Source organism: Globicephala melas, chromosome 3 (assembly GCF_963455315.2).
Source record: "Globicephala melas chromosome 3, mGloMel1.2, whole genome shotgun sequence".
In the NCBI taxonomy this organism is placed as follows: domain Eukaryota; kingdom Metazoa; phylum Chordata; class Mammalia; order Artiodactyla; family Delphinidae; genus Globicephala; species Globicephala melas.
The window spans coordinates 111,599,173-111,621,895 of NC_083316.1; the positions used below are offsets into that span (position 1 = coordinate 111,599,173).

At 35.8% G+C, this 22,723-nt stretch overlaps 1 protein-coding gene across 4 annotated transcripts in view; it reads left to right on the forward strand.

Moving 5' to 3' along the window:
- SEC24A (SEC24 homolog A, COPII coat complex component) overlaps positions 1-22,723 on the forward strand; it is a 64,160-nt gene that overhangs the window by 11,862 nt on the left and 29,575 nt on the right. For 2 of the 4 annotated variants that reach the window (XM_030869588.2, XM_030869592.2), the window contains exons 2-11: positions 3,274-3,756; positions 7,742-7,912; positions 9,984-10,061; positions 10,637-10,797; positions 11,089-11,261; positions 13,727-13,829; positions 14,863-14,989; positions 16,737-16,846; positions 19,024-19,136; positions 20,497-20,615. In XM_030869588.2, the coding sequence (XP_030725448.1) occupies positions 3,274-3,756; positions 7,742-7,912; positions 9,984-10,061; positions 10,637-10,797; positions 11,089-11,261; positions 13,727-13,829; positions 14,863-14,989; positions 16,737-16,846; positions 19,024-19,136; positions 20,497-20,615 (1,638 nt within the window). Of the gene's footprint in view, positions 1-1,456; positions 2,197-3,273; positions 3,757-7,741; positions 7,913-9,983; positions 10,062-10,636; positions 10,798-11,088; positions 11,262-13,726; positions 13,830-14,862; positions 14,990-16,736; positions 16,847-19,023; positions 19,137-20,496; positions 20,616-22,723 lie in introns of those variants that run through there. The other 2 variants (XM_060296230.1, XM_060296231.2) reach the window with 2 other exon arrangements.

Here is a 22,723-nt window from a genome sequence, read left to right on the forward strand (position 1 = left end):
TTTTTTTTTTTTTGCCATACGCAGGCCTCTCACTGTTGCGGCCTCTCCCATTGCGGAGCACAGGCTCTGGACGCACAGGCTCAGCGGCCATGGCTCACGGGCCTAGCCGCTCTGCGGCATGTGGGATCTTCCTGGACCGGGGCATGAACCCGTGTCCCCTGCATCGGCAGGTGGACTCTCAACAACTGCGCCACCAGGGAAGCCCTCTCTTAGTATTCTTTTTGTAATTTATTTCAGTTGGTAGATGTACATCTGGTTTATTCATTTTATTGATAATTAGCCCATTGTGTGACTAATCTACAATTTATTTATTCAGTCTCCTGCTGATGGATATTTAATTTGTTTCCAATTTTCCATTATTATAAACATTGCTGCAACTAACACATATGGATCTATTTCTTTTGTCCTGGAAGGATACCTGTTTTTTTTTTTTTTGCAGAGCAATGCGTATAGACTCTCTCTCCCCAGCTACATATTACTTATGTGTGTATGCTTTTGTAGGCCTCCTAATCCTACCTCTCTCTATATGTGCATATGCTTATGTATGTTTGTATAAGTATTGTGTAATTTATGAAACGATTCAAATTAGGCTGATGATATTTGTACATTGCTTGCATGGATTGAGGGGGTATGATTGGAAGATACGTATTTTCTTTTTATACCTTTTGAATGTAAAAAGTCCAAAGAAATTAGGTTTGTATGCGTGCCATCTTTTGAAAAATATTCATCTTATTTCTTTTCATTGTTTAGTTTTATGGGCAAAAATGACAGCATATTCCTTAGAAGTGGTGATTCTAGAGATTAATATTTTTTAATTAATTAATTAATTTTTGGCTGTGTTGGGTCTTCGTTTCTGTGTGAGGGCTTTCTCCAGTTGCGGCAAGCGGGGACCACTCTTCATCGCGGTGCACGGGCCTCTCACTGTCACAGCCTCTCCCGTTGTGGAGCACAGGCTCCAGACGCGCAGGCTCAGTAATTGTGGCTCACGGGCTTAGTTGCTCCGCGGCATGTGGGATCTTCCAAGACGAAGGCTCGAACCCGTGTCCCCTGCATTGGCAGGCAGATTCCTAACCACTGCGCCACCAGGGAAGCCCTAGAGATTAATTTTTTAATAACAGCTTTAAAATGTACAGGTCAATGATTTTTAGTGTATTCACTGAAAATTGCAACCATCACTACAATCAGTTTTAAAATATCTTTATCACCCCCAAAAAAGAAACCCCATACCCATTAGCAGTTACTACCCATTCCCTCCTTCCAGCTGTTGTAACCACAAATCTACCTCTGTGTTTGTGGGTTTTCCTGTTCTGAACATTTTATATAAATGATTTATACAGTGTATGATCTTTTGTGACTAATGCCTTTCAGTTCGTATAAAGTTGGGACTTCCCTGGTGGTCCAGTGGTTAAGAATCCGTCTTGCAATGCAGGGGACGCCGGTTAGATCCCTGGTTGGAAAACTAAGATCCCACGTGCCGCGAGGCAGCTAAGCCTGCGAGCCACAACTACTGAGCCCACACCCACAGCTAGAGAGCCTGTGTGCTGCAACTACAGAGCCCACACGCTCTGGAGCCCGTGTGCCACAACTAGAGAGAAGCCCGTGCACTGCAATGAGGAGCCCATGTGCCACAATGAAGGATCCCACGAGCCACAACTAAGACCTGATGCAATAAATAAATAAACAAACATAAAATGTTAAAAAAACACTAATAATCTCAATAGTCTTTAAAAAAAATAAAGTTTTCAAGGTTCATCTGTATTATAGCATGTCATCAGTACTTCGTTCCTTTTTATGACCAAATAATATACCATTGTATGGTTATGCCTCTTTTGTTTATCTGTTCATTAGTTGATGGACATTTGGGTTGTTTCTCCTTTTCGGATATTACAAATAATGATGTTATGAACATTTGTGTACAAGGTTTTATGCAGACTGGGAGTGGAATTGCTGGATTACATAACTATGTTTAACATTTGAAGAACTGCCAAACTATTTTCCAATGTAGTTGTACCGTTTTACATTTCCACTAGCAATGTATGAGCTTTCCAGTTTCTCCACATCCTTGTCAACAGTTGTCACTTTCCAGCTTTTTCTTTATAACCGTCCTAGTTGGTGTGAGTGATATCTCACTGTTTTTTTTTTTTTTCTTGGCTGCGTTGGGACTTTGTTGCTGCGCGTGGGCTTTCTCTAGTTGTGGTGAGTGGGAGCTACTCTTCGTTGTGGTGTGCAGGCTTCTCGTTGCAATGGCTTCTCTTGTTGTGGAGCACGGGCTCTAGGTGTGCCAGCTTCAGTAGTTGCAGCATGTGGGCTTCAGTAGTTGTGGCTCGTGGGGTCTAGAGCACAGGCTCAGTAGTTGTGGTGCACAGGCTTAGTTGCTCTGTGGCATGTTGGATCTTCCTGGACCAGGGATCGAACCCATGTCCCCTGCATTGGCAGGCGGATTCTTAACCACTGCGCCACCCTCATTGTGGTTTTGATTTGCAGTTCTCTAATGACTAATAATGTTGAACATTTTTGCATGTGCTTACTGGCCATTTGTTTACCTCTTTGGAAATATATTTGAATGCTATTTAAAGCCTTTGCTCATTTTTTTAAACATTTTTATTGGCATATAATTGCTACGCAATGGTGTGTTAGTTTCTGCTTTATAACAAAGTGAATTAGCCATACATACACATATATCCCCATATCTCCTCTCTCTTCCGTCTCCCTCCCATCCTTCCTATCCCACCCCTCTAGGTGGTCACAAAGCACCGAGCTGATCTCCCTGTGTTATGTGGCTGCTTCCCACTAGCTATTGATTTTACATTTGGTAGTGTATATATGTCCACGCCACTCTCTCACTTTGTCCCAGCTTACCCTTCCCCCTTCCCTTGTCCTCAAGTCCATTCTCTACATCTGCGTCTTTATTCCTCTCCTGCCCCTAGGTTCATCAGAACAATTTTTTTCTTTTTTTTTTTATATTCCATATATATGTGTTAGCATACAGTATTTGTTTTTCTCTTTCTGGCTTACTTCACTCTGTATGACAGATTGTAGGTCCATCCACCTCACTACAAATAACTCAATTTCGTTTCTTTTTATGGCTAAGTAATATTCCATTGTATATATGTGCCATATCTTCTTTATCCATTCATCTGTTCTTTGGTCATTTTTAATTAGGTTATTTGTCTTTTCGTTGTTGGGTTGTAAGAGCACCATATGTTTTACTGTATTTTTTAAAGTATTGCTTTATTTGTTTGTAAAACTAATTTTTCCTCCTCTTATTGGAAGGTCCTGTCCAAAATGCACTGATGTCTTCACAAGTGTCAGTGAGCCAAGGATATAATTCTCAGCTTCCAGGATCCTACCCTCATCTAATACCAGCAAAGACTTTGAATCCAGTCTCTGGACAGTCTAACTCTGGTGGTTCCCAGACTGTTTCTCCACTAAGTAATTATCAGGGACCTGGACAGACTGTTTATAGACCATCTGTGGCTTCTAATCCAGTGACACCTTCACTCCGTAGTGGTCCTGTTCCCCAAATGCCACTACCTACTTCACAGAACCCAGCTGCTACACCAATGCCTTCTGGTAGCTTTCTTCCTGGAGCCAACATACCACCACCCTTGAATTGGCAATATAACTATTCGTCACAGACAAACCATTGTCCTCGTGCGTCATCCCAACCGACCATGTCTGGGAATGCAAATTTGACAAGTCCTCAATATGTTTCTTCTGGAGATGCTTCACTTCAAAACAACTTCATAAAATCAGGTAGAGTTCTTACAGGACTGCTTAAAATGTAGAGATGGGAAAATTTTGCTTGTTTAAATGTTTTTAAATGACTATTTCAACCTTAAAATCATATGGAAGGCTATTGATTTTTTTGATCATTGTTAATCTTTAAATAGATTACTTCTGTAGCCTTTGGGTCAACTTAAAATCATGATTGTTCCTGCTTTGCTTCTTTCCTTTGAAGGTATCCTCTGAATTTCTTTGAGTCACCCATGATATTTCAGGGTTTCAGGTATGCATGCAGAACCACTTAAGTACTGGCCATTACTTTTATTAATGGGTTTCCATCTTGTATTCTAGGGAAGCTTAATCCCTGTGGTCTCTCTTTGGACTTGATCTAAGGCTTGTCTTGTCTATTTGTTATGGCATGGACAATTTTTGGCTCCAGAAACCAGAGAATCCGGAGGGGCAGGTGAAAACAGACAGTACTTTTGGAGTGAGGAGTATTATTGAGCACATCTGTGATCAGAAAGCAGTGCACAGAGATTTATCTCTGTTTTTTTTTTTAGGAGTTTTATAACTTTAGTTCCTACATTCAGGTGTTTGATCAATTTTGAGTTAATTTTTGTGTGGTGTTAGTAGGTAGGGATTCAGCTTCATTCTTGTGCATGTGGATATACAGTTGTCCCAGGACTATTTGATGGAAAGACTGTTCTTCCTCCCATTGAATGATCTTGACACCCTTGTTGAAAATCAGTTGATCATAAATGTAGGGTTTATTTCTGTACTCTGAATTCTGTTCCATTGATCTATATGTGTATTTTTATACTAGTACCAAACATCTTGATTAGCGTAGCTTTATAGTAAGGTTTGAATTGTAAAGATTGACTCCTCCACCTTTTTAGGGTTTTTTTCAAGATTGTTTTGGCTGTCCTAGGTCCCTTGCATTTCCATAAGAATTTTAGGATTAGCTGGTCAATTTTTGCAATAAAAAGACAGCTGTGATTTTGATAGGGATTGTGCTGAATCTGTACATCAATTTGGGAAGAAAGCTATATACTCTTGGACTGACTTTGATCATTTTATTTTTTAACCTCAGTGCTTGGTCATATACAGTTCAAAAGTAGGTTCATTTAAGCGTTTCACTATTCCCTTTTTTATATTAAAATTTGTCTTAAACACTTATCAACATTAATAGTGTTACTTTGAAAAGCATTTCAGATTCTGTATTAGGATCTGCAGGTTGATTATGCTCAGCAGACATCCTCAAGGAAATGAACTAGTAAAAGTTTCCAAGTGTAATAGTAATATCAGTCATTACCTTTTTATATTCATATGTATTTCTGCATCTAGATACTACATGCACTTCATCAGTTTTGTAGTTTGTTAACTGCTGAAACTATTTTTCTTAGCCTCTTGACTAGCCACTAGCCCTGGTGAATGCATTTTGGACTTGTAAAGATTAAGCCTGCTTCTAGAAACTTAGTTTCTTTGGAGAGATCTTCTGATCCATAATTGTTAGACCTAAAATCCTTCTAATTACTCTTATTCTTATTCATTTGACACCATGAGTGAGCATCAATCGCTTGAAGTTAATGAACATTCACTTCTTTTTTAAGGTAACATTTATTATATAGAATTTTAGGTAACATTTTAGGTAACATTTTTAGGTAACATTTATATAGGTATCATTTACTGAATGTTTGTTATTTTCCAACACTTTACCAAACTTTAATGTGTTTTATCTTATTTAATCTTTACAGTAGTACGTTTTACAGATAAGGAATGTGAGGCTTGAATAATTTTCCCAAAGCCACAAGAAAATAGGTTGGGAAAAGGTACTATTTAAAATTAGGTGTAGCCTCTCATTAAAAAGCACGTGATCAATAATCTGAAATATTTTTTTGGCTATAACAGAAGCCCTCAGGTAGAGCACCTTGATTACAGCACAGGTGTGGTGAAAGAGACATAAGGAAGTGCCAAAACTTATGAAGGTTTCTATATAAAAGAAGGGGAAAGAAAGATACATAAACTAATAAAATGAACCTACAAGAGATGTATGACTCCCTTCTCTTTTCTTAATGAGAACTCTAAAAAACTTCCCCAGTTTTTACCTCTGTTTTTTCATCATTGTTAGTAGGTGCCTGATTGTCTGATCTCAGAACTGTATCTAGGAATTTCCTTGGTGGTCCAGTGGTTGGGACTTCGCCTTCCAAAGCAGGGGGTGCCAGTTCGATCCCTGGTCAGGGAGCTAAGATCCCACATTCCTTGCGGCCAAAAAACCAAAAAACCCCATAAAACAGAAGCAATATTGTAACAGATTCAATAAAGACTTTAAAAATGGTCCACATCAAAAAAATCTAAAAAAAAAAAAACTGTATCTAAGTTATGCAAATTTCTAATTCACGTATTAAAATTCTCTGACTTTTTTTTTCTAATGGGACACTTTTTAGCATGTAATTAGTTTTAGGGATCTCAGAAGGCAGATTCTGAAACTCTAACTATTAGTGTTCTAAATAAGAGTCATTCAACTTGATAAAATAATGTCTATTTTATGAAATGTAGCCTATTCTGGATTCAACAATATTCCTCTTAAAGCTGTGAAAAATCTCTATCAGCTCACTTGTATTCTGTTAAACATTAGGTTGTTACATCTTTGTGGCCAGATGTATCAAACATTCTTATTCATGCTGAGTTGCAAATGTACCTTGCCCTTTTGTTCCTTTGACTTGTCTCTATTGCCATAGATACGTATGGGTGCTTCTTTGATAAGGGAGTTACATGGCAGTAATCTTTGTCTTCACCTTTGACAACAGGGCACTGATTAGTCTTGTTGGGAGATCATTTTTCAGTTTGGCCGTGGAGAATTTGAACAGTATTGAAGAAACATAATGAAATTTTTCATATTTAGGTATCTTTATTCCTTTGATTTTACAAAATACAGGGTTTTACAAAATACAGGTAGAATATATTATATGTAAAATTTATTACCTATTTCACTTACAAATTCAGAGGATTAAAAGTCTTGTAATGAAAAATTAAATCACATGTATTTTATCAGTAGTATTATCAGTAGTATTTTATCTACTTTATAGACTTTGTTCCTCCTCTTTAGCAAATGAGAAGGTGGAAGCAGTATTATTGATTTGAATGAACAGGTGGTTGTGGGTTTTGGAATTTTCCATGTCACACAGAAGAATTTCCCCAAGGGTAACTGACAATGTTTTTACAGTAGTCAGAACTCACGGTCCTAATAGAAAATTGGTGAAATTGAGGCAGTGAGATGCTGGTAGATACAAGGACAAATACCATGTCATTTCTTAGTTTTGTTTGATGGGTACTTTTAAACCTCTTGGATATCAGTGTTTCATAAGGTTTATATGTAAACTTTGGATCATTTCCTGATTTTTAAGCCTAGGGAGTGTTCTTAATATAGTATTTAAGCAATTATTGAAAGTAAACTACTTTTAATTATTATTAGGTAAACACTGAACAGTGTACACATTTATTATCTATTTTAACAGGTTATACCCCCAATAAAAATGAAGCAAAATGAAATAAAACTTGGAAAATTTAGGATAACCACAATAGTTTGTAGTTTTAGAAAGCTAACTCTAAACCTAATTGATGATAGTGAATGGACTATATTGATAGGTATTCATAAACTTTTATTAATGTTAATTTCTACTGGAATATTTGATGTGGCCTGTTGAAACTGACCAGTTAATGAAAAATTAATCAATAAACAGGGCATTGTATCTACTGTATAAGTGATTTGATGCTGACTTTATATTTATACTGCTTTAATAATCGACAGGTAAGAATTATGGTAGGAGAGACTTGGAAATGTGTAAAGTATGCATATAAATTAGAAAATCATTCATCTGGGAGGTTAACTTATTTCTAGTAATTTTTGGTTTGTAGTTGAAATATAGATTTGGAAGTTACTTAGATTCGGTAAAAGGCCGTTTTGGCATTTTTCTTAAGTTCTTAAGTGTCATGTGAAAAACCACTGTTTCCATAGGATCTGCACCCCCCTTAGTGAATCCACCTCTGCCTACCACTTTTCAACCAGGAACTCCTCTTGGGCCCCCTCCAACTGGAGCACCACCTCCAGTGAGGGCCCTTACGCCTCAGAAATCAACACATAGAGCTGTGCCCCAGCCCACCTTTAATTCAGCTAGCAACCAAGAAGGTAAGCAAGACAAAAACCAAGTCGCGTCCTAAAGTTTTGACTCAGGGTGGAAAGATGAATATTATCTGAATTCCGTGCATTCAAGTCATATTCTAACAGAAAATCTAGTTTTTTTGGTTAGGGATGCCCCTCAGGAATTTAGAGTTTAAAAAAGTTTCTCGGTATTCCACTGCCCCATTCTGGGCTGTGGAATAGCTTTTGGGATCACCGTTGACTTTTTTTGTTGCTGTGCAGATTTTAAAAATCGTGGCTATAAAGTTACATGTCTTTTGGGAGAGGGAGGCGAGAGAGGAAATTTTGCTTTTCTGGACATGATGTTAGAACTATCCTTTTAATACATTAGCCCTTTTTTATGAAGCAGTATTTTGCTTGCCACTCTTACTGTAAATGTAACAAATATTTATGAGCCTAAATAAAAAGTCAAATATACAAACATTTTGATGTTTTATAATTTTAAAGCATTGTCTTCAGAGGTAACTTTAACATATAAGTTTATTAATTTAAACAAAATATTTTATAAAATAAGAAATTTGATTTTAGCCATAATATAACCATTGCAACAAGATTGGAAATAGGAAAACAGAAGAGGAGGGGAAAAAACCACTGCCCATATCCTACTACTCAATATAATCAATATTATCATTTTTGTATTTTCTTCTACCATTTCCTCTTTTTAGTATTGTTAGTAGGGAAAAAACTGACCTGTGTATAATTTGAAAAGAATGGTGTTAACAATGAGTAACAAAATGATAAAGCCGTGTCCCAGTGGTTGCCACCTGATAATTTTGAATATCAAGCTACAATAAGTATTTAAACTTTTAATCAACTAAAAATATGCTCAATGTTTTTGTTTCTACAAAACAGTTTTACTAAGGTTTTCTGTATCAACTCATGGCTAAAGACCTGGTGGTCTTGAGAATTGGAAAGGAGTTACTAACTTTATGAAACCATTAAACTTATCTATTTGGTGTTAAAACTGTTAAAAGTTAGCACCTTTATACTTAGGTGCTAGAGGTTGATACTATTCATTGATTTTAGTTTCTTCTGTACACAAATTAGAGCTAATAAATAGCAGAGGTACATAATGATAAATTTTTATTATTCATTTTAGTGGTTGTTTGCTAGACCAAAGCAATTGTTCTAATTAATATATATCACCTTAAAGTTAACTCTAGATTCTGCTCTGTTCCATATTTTTATTTTTTAAAATTTTTTTCTTGTATTCTATTTTTTTTGAATTTTATTTTATTTTTTTATACAGCAGGTTCTTATTAGTCATCCATTTTATACACATCGGTGTATACATGTCAATCCCAATCTCCCAATTCATACCCCCTCCCTCGCCACTTTCCCCCCTTGGTGTCCATACATTTGTTCTTTGTGTCTCAATTTCTGCCCTGCAAACCGGTTTTTCTAGGTTCCACATATATGCGTTAATCTTGCTGACTTACTTACTTTTTTTTTTTTTTTTTTTTTTTGCGGTACGCGGGCCTCTCACTGTTGTGGCCTCTCCCGTTGTGCACAGTCTCCGGACGTGCAGCCTCAGTGGCCATGGCTCACGGGCCTAGCCGCTCCACGGCACGTGGGATCTTCCCGGACCGGGGCATGAACCCATGTCCCCTGCATCGGCAGGCGGACTCTCAACCACTGCGCCACCAGGGAAGCCCTTACTTACATATTTTTTTAAAAAGGTTTTTATCCTCATAAATTTATTTCATCCTTAAATAGTATTGATTTTGGTGACTTATTTTAGTGTGTACTGCTCCTTAGAAGTTTTTAATGCTGCTCTCACAACTAGTAAAATCTTTCAGGTAGTATATAATTTTATAAACTACACAAAGTACCATTCTTTTTGGAAGCTTATAAAGTTATTTGAAACTTTTATATATTTTGTATATTTAAAATCTTACATTGTTTGAAATTTTTATTTCAACATTTAACATTTCCTGGGTTGTGGTTTAAACTATTTGTCATTTGGAAAGTTATCATAAATTTTAAACGTTAGCTCAAATCTTGCAAAAATTATAATAATGGTTCTAATTTAAATATTGTTAATAAACTTCCTCCTTAGGTATTATACCAAATACCAATAATGGATCTATGGTGGTTCACAATAGTTATGATGAAATTGAAGGCGGTGGCTTCTTGGGTGAGATGCTATGAAAGTTTTTTTGTTTTTTTAAGTATGTGTTCCTTGTAGGAAACAAAGAAGAAAACTTCATAATTATGTCACACAATGATACCTACTGTTAGCATTTTTAATCTCCATGTGTTTAGATTTTTTGTTAGGTTTTTATCCCCTTTAGGACTGGGATTATGGGCTTTATTATTATTATGTTATGACCGAAGAGTATTTTTTTCAATTAAATCTATTTAAATTTACTTATCCAGTTGAACATTTAGTATGTTTTAATTAAAGTTGTTTTGACTTAAATTTTAGTCTGAATACAAAGTTTAGTACATGATACGAGATATGAGAGTAAATAAATTATACTAAACTTATTTTTGTGTGTTTACAGCTGTAGTCCACTTTAGCTAGATTTTAATCATTGCTCTTACTTTGTTACTAGTGTTTATTTGTTTTACTTTACAAAATTGATGAATGAAAGTATTAAATTACCCAAAGGATTTTAGAGTTATGATTTCTATAATTTAATGGATGTGTGTGTTGATTTAAAGTACTCTGGAGTGTTAAATAGAACTTAAAAGTTACCTTGTTTCTAGCAACACCACAGCTTACTAATAAGAATCCTACAATGAGCCGAAGTGTTGGATATTCATATCCCTCCTTACCACCTGGTTATCAGAACACAATACCACCTAGTACAACAGGAATGCCACCCTCTTCCTTGAATTATCCAAGTGGTCCACAGGCATTTACTCAGGTATACTTTTTGTTTTTGTTTTTTTACCTGTATTCCACTTCAGTTTAAACTGTATTCACATGAAAAAATTTTAGGAAGGTATGATGAAAATTTTTAACCAGTTAGAATGGTAATAAATATTTCATAAGGCCTTCGTCCTGTTACATATCTCCAGAACCAAAAAATTGACCAGGAAATCTAGATTACAGTGTTGTTATTTAGAGAGAAATTAAGTAACCAAGTCCTTATACTCTTCTCTTTTCAACTGAAGACATTATAAAGGCTACTTACTTTGAAATTATATATCTTTAGACTCCTTTAGGTGCTAATCATTTACCTGCAAGCATGAGTGGATTAAGTCTACATCCAGAGGGGCTATGGGTTATCAATCTACTTCAAGAAAGAAACATGCTTCCATTGACACCTTTGCAGCCTCCTGTTCCAAATTTGCATGAAGATATTCAGAAACTCAACTGTAACCCAGAGTAAGGCTTCAAACAGTGCTTCTTATTAAATATGACATTTTACTTGTTCTAAAATTCTTCCAGATTATTTTTGAGCTTCATGTGTTACGAACAAGCTATACAAATGTATTAATTTATGAAAGTAGTTCTGCATGCAGAAAACAGCGCTTTGTTAGTTGCTTACTTGATATTTGAAATATTCTAAGTCAAGAAATAGAGGGCTTCCCCGGTGGCACAGTGGTTGAGAGTCTGCCTGCCGATGCAGGGGACGCAGGTTCGTGTCCCGGTCCGGGAAGATCCCACATGCCGCGGAGCGGTTGGGCCCTTGAGCCATGGCCGCTGAGCCTGCGCGTCCGGAGCCTGTGCTCCGCAACGGGAGAGGCCACAGCAGTGGGAGGCCCGCGTACCACAAAAAAAGAAAGAAATAGAGTTGTAACCCCTGATCTGATAGCTACTCTTATCAGCTCTAATGGGACTATGATATTCATTATCATTATGGTGATTACATTATATTTTCAAAGTCCAAAGGACAGAGACTTGATTCTATATAATCCTTTATTTGCTCTCATTTTAAATTGTTTTTCATAACCAACATAATTATAATACTCTTTTCTCTCTTAAAATTGATTGTGAGTTTAAGTGTATATGAAGACTTTCTGATAAACTGAATTTTGTTATTTTTATTTATTTTAAAAATTTATTATTTATTTGGCTGCATTGGGTCTTAGTTGCAGCATGTGGGATCTTTGTTGTGGCATGTGGGATCTTTCGTTGCGGTGTGGGGGCTCTTCTCTAGTTGTTGTGCACAGGCTCCAGAGCGTGTGGGCTCAGTAGTTGCAGCGCTCGGGCTCCAGAGTGCGTGGGCTCTCTAGTTATGGTGTGTGGGCTCCAGAGCACATGGGCTTAGTTGCCTTGCAGTATGTGGGATCTTAGTTGCCCAACCAGGGATCAAACTATTGTCCCCTGCATTGGAAGGTGGATTCTTTTTTTAAAAAATTTATTTATTTATTTATTTGTTTGTTTATTTTGGCTGTGTTGGGTCTTCGTTTCTGTTCATGGGCTTTCTTTAGTTGCGGCGAGCGGGGGCCACTCTTCATCACGGTGCGCGGGCCTCTCACTGTCGCGGCCTCTCTTGTTGCGGAGCACAAGCTCCAGACGCGCAGGCTCAGTAGTTATGGCTCACGGGCCTAGTTGCTCCGCGGCATGTGGGATCTTCCCAGACCAGGGCTCGAACCCGTGTCCCCTGCATTGGCAGGCAGACTCTCAACCACTGCACCACCAGGGAAGCCCCTGGAAGGCGGATTCTTAACCACTGGACCACCAGGGAAGTCCCTGAATTTTTTTTTTAATTAATTAATTTTTATTTTTGGCTGCGTTGGGTCTTCGTTGCTACATGTGGGCTTTCTCTAGTTGTGGTGAGCGGGGGCTACTCTTCGTTGTGGCGCACGGGCTTCTCACTGCAGTGGCTTCTTTTGTTGCAGAGCACAGGCTTTAGGTGCACGGGCTTCAGTAGTTGTGGCATACGGGCTCAGTAGTTGTGGCACATGGGCTCAGTAGTTGTGGCTCGCGGGCTCTAGAGCGCAGGCTCAGTAGTTGTAGCACAGGGGCTTAGTTGCTCCGCGGCATGTGGGATATTCCCTGCGTTGGCAGGCGGATTCTTAACTACTGAGCCACCAGAATTGGGAAGCCCAATTTTGTTATTTTTAAATAGTCTTTTTAAAACCATCAGTAAAACTGAGCTTTTCAGTAATACACTTAACTTTTTTTTTAAGATTTATTATTTATTTATTTATTTAATTTATTTTTGGCTGCATTGGGTCTTAGTTGCAGTACTCAGAATTTTCCTTGAGGCATGCAGGATCCTTCATTTCAGTGCGCGGGCTCTTCGTTGTGGTGCACGGGCTTCTCGTTGTGGCGAGTAGCTTTTCTTTTCTGTAGTGGCATGCAGGCTCCAGGGCGCATGGGCTCTGTATTTGTGGCACGCAGGATCTAGTTGAGGCGTACGTGAGCTCAGTAGTTGTGGCACGCAGGCTTAGTTGCCCTGAGGCGTGTTGGATCTTAGTTTTCTGACCAGGGATTGAACCCGTGTCCCCTGCATTGTAAGGCAGATTCTTTACCACTGGACCACCAGGGAAAGTCCCAGTAATACGCTTAACTTTGCATGTGCAAATTTGGGTCATCACCTTTAAATTCCAGTGCCATCTAGATTTATATAAAGAAAACTAAGTTCTTTGGTAGTCTAGACTGTCTTATGCACAAGCTGAGAAGAAAATTTGTTTTAGTTATATAAAATGGGATTATAACCGTCCACCCTTTCTTTCTGAATAGGATTTAAATATTTAAAAAGGATAAGATTTGTGAGGGCCTATTGAAATACTTCATTTGTAATCTGATCCAATGTTAAAATGTGTACCTTTTAAGTCTTTTTATTTTTGCCCAAAAATTGTCATAGTAATAACTGACAAATGATTTTTACATTGATATAGGTTATTCCGATGCACACTGACTAGCATTCCTCAGACTCAGGCCTTACTGAATAAAGCCAAACTTCCTTTGGGACTGCTGCTTCATCCTTTTAAAGACCTAGTGGTATGTTTTACTAGCGAAAGTAAATGTTTTGTGGAAAATTATCTTGGTGGTAAGGAATTTTTTATAATAGTGCAAGAATTTGTTTGAGCTATCTTTAGGAATTTGACCATTGGCCGATTCCTTTATTTGTATTTCAGCCAAAAATATTATCAAACGCTTTCACAAAGAGATAAAATAAACATATTGTTGAAAAATTCAGGAGGTACTGAATAGAATAGAGGTACTGAAGAAAATAAATAAATGAACCATACTATTTTAACAAGTTGTAAATTGTTTACCCATTAAAATACTTTACCCATTCTCCCAGTTCTTCCATTCTTGGAGTAAAATCTGTTGCTTTAAGAAGCTGTTTCCAAAAAGAAGAAGAAAAGAAAAAAAGCCCTTCTACTTTTGTCCTAAGGCTCTGGGACCTTGACATGTGACCACATACGGGTTGAGAGAATCAGTCCACAAGTGAAGTGACTTTCCCAATACAAACCTCCTTTTGGTAATAGGATTGTATTGCCTTTACTGATTTTTGACTTTAACTTTACATCTTTTAAAACGTAGGATAAACTTTAAATAGGAGCATAATTGCGAAGTCCAATAAAATATTTAAATATAATTTAACCATACCTTACTTTGTGACAGTTCTTTTATCAGAACTTAGTAGCCTGTTAATATAACATGAAGAAGCTTCCTAATGATTTAATTAGTCATTTTTTTAGAATATTGATCCTTCCTTCACCATTCATCTCACAGATATGTTGTAAATTTACTATGTTGGTTTTGCAATGTAAACTTTTAATGAGAAAATAAATACTTTTTAAAAGGCAAAATTTAATGAGAATGGTCCTGGGGAAAATCACTAGGGTTTAAGAACCAGTACATTTCATTACATAATTTTTTGTTTGGCAGCTTGGACACATTTTTTTACCCTAGTTTTTTCTCTAAAATTATAATATCCCAACAATTATTTGGAAGGTATGGATTAAGTGCTTGACCTTTAGACATGATCATCATTGTCTTTAATAATTTAGTCCTTTTTTTTCAGCAATTGCCTGTGGTTACCTCTAGTACAATTGTGAGATGCCGTTCATGCAGGACATACATCAACCCTTTTGTCAGCTTTCTTGATCAAAGGAGATGGAAATGTAACTTATGTTACCGAGTCAATGATGGTATGTTTTTTTTTTTTCAAACATTTAAACATTTCTACATGCATTGTAGGGAAATCAGATAACACAAATGTGAAGTTAAAAAACAAAACAAAACCCGGTCTTATTTACCCGTAATCCTTTCACTCAGATATAACTTCTTTTAACTATTTTCTAGGCATTTATACTTATATATAAATAATAATATACTTCTTAAGCAAAAAATGTGATACTACTACTTTGATACCACTTTTTTACATTTATTCTGTTGGGTATATAATAAATGGCATATTTCATGGTATTATTTAAGCCTGTAATTTAAGAAATATTTTTATTTAGAAATTGTCCCATGCCTTTTCTCTAGGGTGAAAGAAAATAAGCCCACAGAGTAGCTGCCATTAGCTTCATTCACTGCTGTATGAAGGGAGGTGGGCAGTGCTAGAAGGTTAGTTGAATGTAGTTTTTTTAGTAGCTGATGAGGAGGGGATCTTCTTCAGTAACTGTTTCACAATTTATATTTGAGGAATATCATCTAACCAACAACATTCTATTAGGATTAGAGAAGAAAAAAAGGGCATGCCGTTACCCACAATGAAAATTTGGTCTCTGTTTAGAAGGAAATTTCATTAAGCATTGGGAAATAGAGGAACTTGAGAGATTTTTTTTTTTTTTTTTTTTTTTTTTTTTTGCGGTATGCGGGCCTCTCACTGTTGTAGCCTCTCCCATTGCGGAGCACAATCTCCGGACGTGCAGGCTCAGCGGCCATGGCTCATGGGCCCAGCCACTCCGCGGTATGTGGGATCTTCCCAGACCAGGGCACGAACCCATATCCCCTGCATCGGCAGGCGGACACTTGAGAGATTTTTTATAACCGTTTTTATTGTTTGTGTTTTTAGAGTAGAAGAAGTGAGGGTAGAAAAAGAGCATTCTTTTTGCTCTGTAATAATGTAGAAAATGTATGTATTTATAGTGTTTAGTACACTTTTAAAATCTTATGTATATATGCTTCAATATATGAAATTAAATTATAATAAGGGTTGAAGTCACTTTTGTGTGCAGCCCCGACCATTTCATGAACTATGGCTTACCCTTTAGCATATATAGGAATTTGAATTTTTACACAGTTCCTGGGAAGATAGATGAAATGATAATTATGAGGGGGGGATTTTTTCAGAAACCAACGCCTGTGGCCGTAATATGTCTCTGGTCAAAAATGCGTTAATTTAGAAAATACTCTTTGAGCACTAGTGTTTTATAGGCAGTAGGCAACTGATATTCCATAGAGGTCTCATAACTATTGAAACTCACCATACCCTTAGGCTTTAACCTTTGAAGTATTTTACCATAGCTTTCTAGGGGCAACCAGAGTCTGTACATTTCATACGTCAAATGTTATTATCCATGTACCACTGTGAAATTTAAGACAAAGTTTAGTCTTGCATTTAAGAAAATAATTGGCATTTAATGAATTTTTATCATCCTTTCAAACTACTTTAGGAAAGCAGCTTTCCAAGAATTAAGAGAAAAAAGGATATTAGAAGATAGGGAAAGAAAAATCATAGTGCTTGTGGTTGTAAGAGCAAAACATACTTAGTGCCATTCAGTGTGGAGGGGAATTGAATGGGACTCAAAAACAAAGTGTATTTAACCCTTAATATTTAGTCTATATTGAATTATTTATAAATTCCTAAATTAAAAAAAACAGCCAAACGCAAGCTATATTAAACTTAATCCTTTCAGTTTTAACATTATATATTGTTAACTCACATAGTTCCTGAAGAATTCATGTACAACCCTTTGACCAGAGTCTATGGAGAACCTCATAGAAGACCTGAAGTTCAAAATGCTACTATTGAGTTTATGGCTCCTTCAGAATACATGGTAAACTTTCATTTTTTATATAGCACAAATATTTCATTATACCTGGTTTTAAATAAAATATAAAATCCTTTAACCAAAATTTTATATTTTTAATTTATAAAAGTTATCCTTGTTCATTATAAAAGTAGTTAATTTATATATAAGGGTAAGTTTGAAAAGTAAAAGTGTAAAGTTCCACTTATGTTTCTTGGGCATCCATCCAGAAATTTGCAATATATTATTGGGATCATACTTACTTTTAGGTCACTTCCAGTTTTTTCTGTTACAAATAATGATGTGATGCACATCATCTTTGCAACTACTTTTATACACTTGTGTGAATATCTGAGGTCTTGCATTTGAAAAGATAATAATTATGCCTAATGTTTAACTAGCACTATGCATTTTATAAAGCACTTATATATTTTTGATCATCACAAATAACTCTTAAGCTGTTAATCCTGTTTTACGGATGTGAAACAAATTTAGTTAGGTGACTTTCCAGATCTTCTTTAGCAGGTGCTAGAGGTCTCATAAAAATTTAGGATTTTTTATTTGATTTCCCTTTCCGCATGCAATAATTGCCTCTAAGGAAAGGGAATATGAAGATAAGATTTAATACCAACTTTTAATATTTTATTTTAGTATATTTTTGTGGAATAGTCTCTATCTGGTCAATTGGGGCCATTTAGTATAGATATTTTGAAGATTCAGTCTCTTTTCATCACATAGAAATTTCAGTGTAGAAAACATTTTTGTGACACTTAAATGGCTGGTGATCGCTTTCTGTAGTGTAGCTGTCCCTCTGTTGAATTAAAACCAAAAAATCAGAAGCATTTGTTCTTTTGAATTGGCCTTCCTGGGTTTCTTTAACTCCCAGGTTTTGTAAAAATGGCTTCCTTTAAATTTGGAAATTTGCCTATAGCAAGAGGTTTTCTTCCTTCCTGACTTACCTCTTGGGCAACAGATTGTATGGATTTTGCAAGTGATATGTGCAAAATAATATAAAAGTTAATATACTACACGTGGAGTTCTGATTGTGGTTATTTGGTGCTTTTTATTTTATTTTATTATTTTTATTGAAAACTTAAAATACTTTTTATTTTGAGACAATTTTAGACTTATATAAGGATGGCAAAAATAGCACAAAGAGTCCACCCAGCTACCCCTAATGTAAATATTTTATGTAGCTCTAGGACAGTCATCAAGCTTAAATTAACACTAGCACAACACTATGAATGAAACTACGGACTTCACTTGGATTTCACTAGTTTTTCCACTTAACATCCTTTCTCTGTCCCAGGATTCAATCCACATTGCATTTAGTTTCTGTTCCTTTAGTCTGCTCTCATCTGTGGCAGTTCCTTAGCTTTTCCTTGTCTTTCATGACGAGCTTTTTTTTTTTAAATTAATTTTTATTGGAATATAGTTGCTTTACAATGTTGTGTTAGTTTCTGCTGTACAGCAAAGTGAATCAGTTATACGTATATCCCCTCTTTTTTAGATTTCCTTCCCATTTAGGTCACCACAGATCACTGCATAGGGTTCCCTGTGCTAAACAGTAGGTGCTCATTAGTTATCTATTTTATGCACAGTAGTGTATATCAGTCAATCCCAATCTCCCATTTTGTACCTGCCTCCCCACCCCGCCCCGGCTTTTTACTGAATTGAAAACAAATCTTTGAACTTGGAAGTTTAAAATATACTTGTACATTTTTCTGGAACTTGGCTGAAGTGTGTTGATTAAATAACCAGCTCAGGCTAACTTGATATGTCATTTTCAGAGCTGTACATTTCCCTAAATTGTGAAATATAATGTACCTATGGAAAAGCCTATAAAATATAAATATATAGGTTACCAAATGATCATAGCACCACTGTTGCACCACATAGGTCAAGAAATTGAACATTACCGATGCTCATAAATACCTTTCTGATCACATTTCTTCCTCTTCCTGTCCTAGAAAAAAATACTCCTCTGACCTATGATAATCATATCCTCATTGTCCTTTTTCTAAGTATGCATCTGAAGAAAACTTCTTTCCATATTATTTTCTTAATGTATTATTATTTATTGTGGTCTCCACTTAATCTGTAAATACTGCTTATTTTATTCTTTTGCTATATAGACACAACAAATGGTAAGTTTAAATTTAATTCTATTAATTGTATTTAATGAGATCCTTTTTCTCCTTCAGTTACGACCACCTCAACCTCCAGTGTACCTTTTTGTATTTGATGTGTCTCACAATGCAGTTGAAACTGGATACTTGAATTCAGTTTGCCAGAGTTTGTTAGACAATCTGGATTTGTAAGTATCTTAATTCAGGTTAAATTATAAATGGTGTTTGTAAAATGAATAAGTAGTTTCAAACTATATTTTAAAAGTTATGTAATTATGTTCTAAAAGTCCACTTAAATCAGTAGATAACTTTAGGCCTCACTTTCTCTGAGAAACATTAATTTATTTTAACTTTTTATTATGGAAAAATTTCAAATATGTAGTAAATAGAAAGAATGTAATGAAGTTCCAGGTACCCATCCTTCAACTTCAATATTTTTAGCATTCAGCTGTTCTTGCCTCATCTAACCCTGCCCTTCCCCCTTTTTTCCCTAGAGTGTTTTATTACAAATCTCAGTCAGTATATCATTTACCTAGAAATACTTGGAATTATTTTTAACCCTAACTAAGATATGAGAATCACATCAAACAAAATTAGCAATAATTCCATAATGTGATATAATACCCAGTTCAATTTTTGTTCCTGGTTGTCTCCAGAATGCCTTTTTACTGTGGGTTTGTTGAAATAAGAATCTAAACAGTATCTACACATTGCATTTGCTGGTCATATCTCTTAAGCCTCTTAAAATAACTGTACTTTAAGTGGTTCTTAGATACTTAGTGTAACACATAAAAGCTAATGTGACCTTTCAGTGTAATGAAATACTATTGTGCTCTTGTGTGTAAGGAAGAATGTGTAGGACCAAATCTCATCAGAAGTGGACTAACTCCCTCACCTTGGCGAAGGGCATTCTTGTTCTTATCAGCATTTGTATTTTTAATGTTGTAGGTTATGTATGGGGATTGTCTGTTGATGAGAGAGTTCACTGACTCACCCAAGCATGAACAACAAAAATGAAAACTAGTTTGTCTTTCCCCTTATGAAACTATGGTCTACATATTTAAGTTCTTCAAAAACAGATCTTTCTGTTGATCATCTTAAATGAATGCATTAAACAATATAAAAAGAGGTTTGGGCAATGTTTTTTTAAAGATATGCTGTTCATAAATTTATATTACATTTTAGAGTTGGTGTTTGGTAATTTTTTTGAAGTATTTTTTATAAATTAAAATCATCTACAAACTTCTGTATATACTTTCCACTATTTTTTATATCTCATTTCCTAAGTGATATAACTTTATATAGTATAATGAGTTTTGGATTGCTGTATTATTGCTGGGTTTTGTTGATTGTTTGACTTATATATAGTGTTTTCTTTTGAGTAGTGTATGTTTTCATGGTTATTAAATATTGCACGGGTTAAAAACATTTATGTTGGGGCAGTTTTCATAACACAGAAGTAGATATTTGTATTTAACTCTTTGCAGATATTTTAGGTATATATGTATATGGGAAAACTACAAAATACTCTTCTGAATTTGTTTTTAGGCTTCCTGGCAACACTAGGACAAAAATTGGCTTCATAACATTTGATAGTACAATCCACTTCTACAGCCTTCAAGAAGGTCTATCTCAACCTCAGATGCTAATAGTTTCAGATATTGAAGGTATATATTATATACTTAAAATTATTGAACTGCCTGAGGAGCTTTTAGTTTTAGAAATATTTCGTGACTGTTCAACAAACTAGCAGCATATGGTATGATTCTACTATACTGAGGAAAACCTTGAGTATAAAATCATAAGATTTTTGGAATTATAAGAGTCCCTCAGGGCTTCCCTGGTGGTGCAGTGGTTGAGAGTCCGCCTGCCGATACAGGGGACACGGGTTCGTGCCCCGGTCTGAGAAGATCCCACATGCCGCGGAGCGGCTGGGCCCATGAGCCATGGCCGCTGAGCCTGCGTGTCTGGAGCCTGTGCTCCGCAACGGGAGAGGCCACAACAGTGAGAGGCCCACGTACCGCAAAAAAAAAAAAAAGAGTCCCTCAGTCAAATCTCTCATTTTATAGAAGAGGAAACAGAATTATGGAGGTAAAGTGAGTTCTGAACAAGTCAACAAAAAACAAGTTAATGTTAAAGCTCATTCAAAAAGTATTTGAGGATAGACCTAGATTAATTGAACAGAATAGAGAGCCCAGAAATAAGCCCTCACAAATATGTTCAGTTGATTTTTGATAAGGACGCCAAGACCATTCAATGGGGAAAAGACAGTCTTTTCAACAAATGGTTCTGGGAAAACCAAACATGCAAAAGAATGAAGTTAGACCCTTACCATAAACCATATAAAAAAAAATTAACTCAGTGGATCAAAGACTTAAACTTAAGAACTAAAACTGTAAAACTCTTAGAAGGACACATAGGGGAAAATCTTAATGACATTGGGTTTGGCAGTGATTTCTTGGATATGACACTAAAAGCAGCAGCAACAAAAGAAAAAATAAATAAGTTGGATGTTATCACTGTTAAAATACTTCTGTACATGAAAGAAAACTGTCAAGAGAGTAAAAAGTCACAAAATGGGAGAAAATATATGCATATGCAAATAACACATATGATGAAGGATTAATATAAAGAGCTTCTCAACTCAGCAACAACAAGAAGAAAACACAATTCAAAAATGGACGAAGGACTCAACTAGACAATTCTCCAAAGATGTACAAATGGCCAATAAACACGTGAAAAAATGCTCAACATTATTAGTCACTAAAGAAGTGTAAATCAAAATCACAATGAGATACCACTTCACATCCACTAGAATGGTTATTATTTTTTTAAAAATGGAAAATAACAAGGGCTGGCAAGGATGTGGAAACATTGGAACTGTTGTATATTGCTGGTGGGAATGTAGCATGGTGCAGTATTATGGAAAACAATTTGGCAGTTCCTCAAAAAGTTAGACATAGAATTACCATTATGATCTACCAATTCTGCTTCCCAGTATATACCTAAAAGAATTGAAAGCAGAAACTCAAACAAATACTCATATACCAATGTTCATAGCAACATTATTCACAGTAGCCAAAAGTTAGAAACAACCGAAGTATCCATCAAGAGATGATTCGTTAAATAATGTGGTATATACATATAATGGAATATTTTTCATCCCTAAGAATGAAATTCTGATGCATGCTACAACATGAATGAACCTTGAAAACATTATATCAATACTAAGTTAAATAAACCGGATGCAAAAGGACAAAGATTATATGATTCCGCTTGTATGAGGTACCGGGAATGGGTGAATTCATAGAGATATAGGTTAGAAAGTAGATTATAGATTACCAGGAGCTTGTGGGAAGGGAGAAATTATTTAATGGGTACTGTTTAGGATGATGAAAATGTTCTGAAAATACATAATAATGATGGTTACACAACATTGTGAATGTACTTAATACTACTGAATTGTACACTTAAAAATGATTAAGGTGATACATTTTGTATATTATGTATATTTTACCACAGTTTAAAAAATTAACTCCAAATGGATCATAGATCTGAGTATGAGACTAAAACTATAAAATTGTTAAAAGAAAACATAGAAGTAAGTCTTTTTGACCTTGAATTAGGCAGTGATTTCTTAGATATAACACCAAAAACACAAATACCAAAAGAAAAAACAGATAAGTTGGGCTTCCTAACAATTAAAAACCTTTGGATAAACAGCATGGTCCTACAGTAGAGCACAGGGAACTATATTCAATATCCTGTGATAAAC